Source organism: Lissotriton helveticus, chromosome 5_1, assembly GCF_964261635.1.
Source record: "Lissotriton helveticus chromosome 5_1, aLisHel1.1, whole genome shotgun sequence".
Lineage (NCBI taxonomy): Eukaryota > Metazoa > Chordata > Amphibia > Caudata > Salamandridae > Lissotriton > Lissotriton helveticus.
Window position 1 is genome coordinate 200,960,406 of NC_136065.1, and position 6,000 is coordinate 200,966,405.

The 6,000-nt window shown below is 42.2% G+C and overlaps 1 protein-coding gene across 1 annotated transcript in view; it reads left to right on the plus strand.

Annotated features, from left to right (window-relative positions):
* The window catches only part of TNFSF8 (TNF superfamily member 8), a 49,112-nt gene extending 43,398 nt beyond the window's left edge, over positions 1 to 5,714 (plus strand). Inside the window, exon 4 of the mRNA XM_078640847.1 lies at positions 4,149 to 5,714. Within this exon, the coding sequence (XP_078496973.1) occupies positions 4,149 to 4,534 (386 nt within the window). The 3' untranslated portion in view covers positions 4,535 to 5,714. The remainder of the gene's footprint in view (positions 1 to 4,148) is intronic.
* The last annotated feature ends 286 nt before the right edge of the window (positions 5,715 to 6,000 follow it).

The following is a 6,000-nucleotide window of genomic DNA, read 5'->3' on the forward strand; positions in this document are numbered from 1 at the left end:
TTGATTTACAAGAGTTACTAAACAGTAGAGTTCAGATGATGGCACTGAAGGCAGATGCAGCCACGGCCAGTGCAGGTAAGAGCGGTAAGGCCCGGCGGGTGGGGTGTAGATTTTGGCAGACAATAAAGAGGGAAAATTAATCATGTATTTAATTATCTCTCTTGATTGGCTATCCCCCCCCCACCCTACCAACCCCCGTCGAGCCCACCGCTCTTTCCTGCACGGGCTACGGCTTGGCAGAGGACATCTAACTTTCATCTCACAACATGAACATTAAAGCTAATCCCTGAACGTTGTTGTGGTATTCCAATCTCTACAGAAATAAAAAGTCACATTTATGCTGGCTCCCTCACCTTTCATTTCACTAGCACAGCTTTGCCAGTGCACGAACCCACTCTTATGACAGAGCTGAGACTCAAGCTGACCCTACTTGCAGATCAACAGGCATTGTTGGGTACCACTGAAAATCTGCTACTGTTTCTCAATCATGGCCTAATGCAAACCTTCAGTGTTTGAACACACCAAAGTCAATGATAACAAACCTAATTTGTGTACTTTACCCCCTGATGTAGTATTGGGGTCCTCAAACATTCAATGGGTGATAATGATGCATCCACTATAGCAATGTATGCACAACAACCAATACCACTTCTTCTCAGTCTTAACCTGCAGCCTGGCTGCTATCCTGGTGCTGACACTAGACTCTTGCAATAATGGGATCCAAACATAGAGATAAACTAAATGAATAGACAATGAATCCAAGAACACAGGAGGTGAATTTAATGGGAATATGTAAAGCGGACACGTAGAAAGATGATGAAGGAATAGAAAGGATGTGATATTCCAACCCATCAAATCCGCATCCTAATTTCTATGATGACAGTTCTTTAAACCGTTCATCCGATTCCACAGCTTGACAACTCTGACACACTTCTTGGATATCATGAACTACTCACTCCACAACAGATCACCTTCCCCCTATCTCTGAGAACTGGTCAAGTTCACCCGCTACTCAAAAACCAAATCTACACCCTATGAAATACCAAGAAAACGAACACCCTATCACCTCTCATTCTTCTGGAAGGGCCATGATCAAGCTATAGCTTTGGAAGTCTATGGCCAAATTGACTGTCACATCCTTTTACAGATGTAAAAGTAAGGCTTCCATTTTTGATGGAGCACTGAATTAGGAAAACAACTGGCTGTTAGGAATCCCCTGAAACTCACAGACAAAGGTGATGGTGCCTTATTTTACCTTTCAGTGGCCTTCAACATTGTTTAGTATGAAACCCTTCCCCACACCCTTTTTGAGCTTCGAAGGAAATCTTCAAATGTTCTTCTGCTGGGTCTCCTTTTCACAGGACAAAGGCAGTACATATTAAGTTCAGATGGATTCTCCCAAATTCCTACATTCTCTGTCCAGCACACAGTATTCTCAGGCTCCATTCTTGCTTCCATGATATTCAACAATTACATGGATCTCCTAAGCACCCAAAGCCTATTTCTTCATCGGTATGCAGTGATACAGAACTACAACTCAAAGTGAATCCAATATCCTTGCCCTAAATAATTACCAAGAGTGTGGATGTCATGACATCACCTGATCATGGATTATAGGAGTTGACCTTACACTTAAACTGGGTACTTGCTCATCAACTCAACAAAAGCAACAGGCAACCGCAAATTGATCAATGTCTCAACTCTATGCAGCTAGTAGGCTTCCCCCCCAACTGAACTTCCATCATCAGATCCTTGCAATTTTACACCAACCCCTGAAAGGCTTTCAGAAAATTTGAAAAACAAACCCAGATTGCATGATAAAGCAGATTGGCCTTATTCACAGGTTCAAGAAATACCTATCAGTTCTGGTGTTCAGATCTTCCATACAAGGCTTATTCCTCTCCCATATTGATTAGAGCAATAGTCTGCTGAGTGGCCTCCCAGACTCCTCTTTCTTAAACTCAAGGCTTTCTTCTACTTGGCTACCCGTTATTCAACTTTTGGTAATCTCTCCCCTGTCTGGTCCCCTATTTAGTGGCCAGCCAAGCTGGGTTCACCTCCGTCCCCCATTACAAAGGTCAGAAACCTGGGTGTTATGTTTGACGACAAGCTGTCTTTCATCCACCACGCCAATTCAGTTGTCTCCTCATCCTTATACGTCCTCAGGATGATAAAAAACTCCTACCGTTTCTCCCAACTAGTGCAGGTAGAACTCTCATCAGCACACTGGTAATGTCCAGAGTTGACTACTGCAACGGTCTCTTAGTCAACGCCCAGGAAAAAGTCCTTAGTAAGCTACAACTGTTGAACGCAGTCGCCAGGATTCTGTCAGGTACCCCCAAGTTTAAGCTGATATCCAAGGTAGTGCGACAGCTCCACTGGCTGCCCATGAGAAGCAGAACCAAATTTAAGGCGTTGTACATCAACTACAAGGCAGTCCACAACACAGGACCTGAGTTTCTGAAGAAAGCTGTCAGCTCATACACGCCCAGCAGACCCTTGAGCTCATCAACAGCCAACCTGCTACCTCGTACTAAGAAAGCTTCATGGGGCGATAGAAGATTCACAGTCTCTACCTTCACATTAAGACTAGTCCTACCCTGCTAACCTTCAGAAAACATGTGAAAACCTGACTCTTCAACCAATAAGTCACCCGCTCCATGGCCTTTCCTTTCCTTCCAGTCCGTAGTGCCGAGACACCCAAGGATATTTGTGCGCTTTACAAGTTGCTTCAATAAAATAAACCATATCACTTCTACTCTTATGGAGCTTCATTGGCTTTAAATAATGGCAACAATTACATTTTCTAGACTTTGGGCTTTGTTTGGAGTGTGTCGGATGGGTTACTCAATCACAAATGTGCCTGACGTATTACAAGTGCATTGTATATAATGCACTTGTAATAAGATGGACAGGATAGCCATCACATGTGTGAAGGAGCAGCAATGCCTTAAGTTTTGCCACATCCTTCCCTTTGTACACTCTACCAGGCTGGCCACAATGACAGGCTTGACTATCTGGCCAAACACTTTACCTTTTCAGAACCCACCTAGAACCCAAACAGCACACACATTGTGCTTATGAAGACACCTAGACCAAGTAATTACAAAACTAGAATGCGGTCCTTCTACCATCTTTTATGCTCACCCCCTGGCTTGTTCCCCACCCTCTCGGTCAGATGTCACCCCTCTCTAATGACATTCAGGAAAGAATTTAAGACCTTCTACTTCTTTATCCACCCCCCTGCCATATAAAACTATCTTGCCCCGGCCACATTGGAAACCTTTTTGTCCTGGGCTCTCGCCTCCTCCGCCCACAGATGTTAGCTGTGGTTGTTAACCTACTTTGCTTCTGGAATGCATATTGAGTAGCCTTTCTGAACTTCAATGTATGTTACTGTAATTGACAGTTTCTGCACATTTATTTATCCCTGTCCCTTATCTCCAGGTCTATTCACAAAATAATTAAATAACAAATATTTCCCTAGCACTTTGATGCTCAATGATGAACAAAGGAAGAAGCTTGCATACTATATAGGCCTTAAGCCTCCGACGTTCCCTATCTGGCTCTGTTGAAATGAAAATGAAACTGTGATCAATACAGTTGATGTATGCACCAGAAGAGCCTGTCTTTCAGACACATGACTCCAGGTTGTTTCTCAAGCTTGCACTAGACAACCTCTTTGTGTCAAGGAGTACACACACACACACACATCCACAAATGCACGCACATCCCCTCTACAAATATTAGATTGAACACTTTTTAGACCTTTGCCTGGTCTGGTGGCTTAGTGGAGTGATGTATCCACTGTAGGGGCCTGTGTTTGACCTCATGGTCACTTGTTCAAATCACAGCAGGGCTACTCAGCCATGTATCCTTCTGAGGTTGATAAAATAAATACTATTGAGTTGGATAACAATAGACATCTGTTATGCACCACTGAGATATCCACGGGTAAAAGTGTGCTTTACAAATACACATGCACTTTGCTGCTCTGCTACTGCACCTCATGCCTATCATCTTCCCATACTGGACCTTAGATAGTCCCAAAGCTGATGCTATAAAGTGTTTTTGTGAACTGACCCCATTGTGATAGTCCATGCATATGTAGTCTTGTTACCCACATTTTATCTTGCTTTGCTCAACAGTGGCAAAGGGTCAAAACTATGCTCAGAAAATGATGTGGAACAGTGACGGCATCCTCGAGAATATTGATTACCAAGAAGGAGACCTAGTGATAAAGACACCAGGCTTCTACTTCGTGTACTGTCATCTGCACTTCAAGAGGACCTGTGAGGGTGACTCTATAGACTTGAGAATAGAACTCCGGGTGAATGGCAAGCTGGGACATCAGACGATACACACCTGCAAACCAGAGTCTTCTTCTGAGAAGGTCTACATAAGTAAGTTCTTCGGTGCTGTGTTCAGTCTAAGAACTAACGATAGTGTGTCCGTGACCACAGACTGGGCAGACTTTGTTGATACGAAGATAATGATCGGAAACAATGTGTTTGGAACATTTACTCTGCATTGAAATTCACCAAAACAAGGCTTTGATGCCTTCATTATTTCCGCTTGTTGTACGCTTACCGTATCATGCACCTGGGAAGACGGGATCATAAAAGCTGTCTTTCCACAACGTATGGCTCTTGGACATCTGCAACTTTGAAATTGGAGCTAATGGTGAGACAACACATCACCTCCATCCATCACCATCCCTGGTCCAGTATGCAACCCCTTTTATGGCATTATCAAGGTGAACCATGCCCACCAGTAACTGAATGGACGGACATAGCTGGCAGGACCAGGATAAAAACTCAAACTTCAGCAATGCACAGAGCCTACCAAGGGGCACTGGACTTTAACCGGAATCCATTCTCTGACATGAGGGAAAGTCAAGGCATGAAAGTCTTCTTAAGAATAGCTGATGACCTGTAAGACTATGATGGAGCAGAAATGTCTTTGAAGGAGCAATGAAATGAGATTCACATCCCGTGAGCCCCATTCATGATTTGAATTTGTCTTATTGAAAATGGAAGGATGGAAGTGTTATTTTTCATTTGCTCTCAATTCAAGGACTTATTTATCAAACTTTATTATTTAGTGTAATTAACATGCAGAAGGAGGGCAAAAATGAGAAGCTTGATTTTATGTAGTACGCATAATACCTGTAGTTCTTATGAGGATTACACATACCTCACCAGACAAAAACGACACAACTTTATTTTGCCCACATCCTTTCCTCCAGATATTACCTGGAGGAATCTGTGAGGAGATAAAAGGTTTGTGATTGGGAAATGCGTGGATTTTGGGTGTGGTAAAACTGCGTGTGCATGATATTTATTACTGACACCTCATTATCTTGGAATGGGACTGTTAAATTACCTTGGGATAAAACTGCAAGGTGTAGTTGCAGATCAACCCTTTTACAATTTTGCTGAATGGTAATTCCATGTTAGTAGTAAGGGCACCATAGGTTCTAATGCCCTCTGAATCACAGGGCTGGTGGGCCGCACAAGTCCAATAAATAAATAAGGATGCTATTAAATTGTCACATTTGCTGTGCTTCAAAGACAAAGGTCAAATGTCAAGATATGTCTTCTGACAAATTGCTGCTTATGTTTATTATTATGGGGATTGGTGTTTACAAACTCCTCTGACTTTGCAGCCGGAAAAAGAAAAGTAGAGCTGATTGTGTGATGATCTTGCTGGGGTGTAGAGAGTATGAAAGAAAAGGCTGTAGGATATAATTTTTTTAACACACACCAAAATGTAAATACTTGTGAATGAGTTGTACACAACCAGCAATTAGGAAAACTAATAATGAAGCACTTAAGCACTTTTTTTTAATTCTGAAGTTTGATGCAAATAAAGTTTTTAATAGAATCAAAACAAATCAAGACACTTTTCTTGGTGATGCACAAATGATAAATATTTACTGAAACCTAATTTCCATTCATTATCATTTGTATGCAATATAGTTGTGTCAGTAAAACTGGA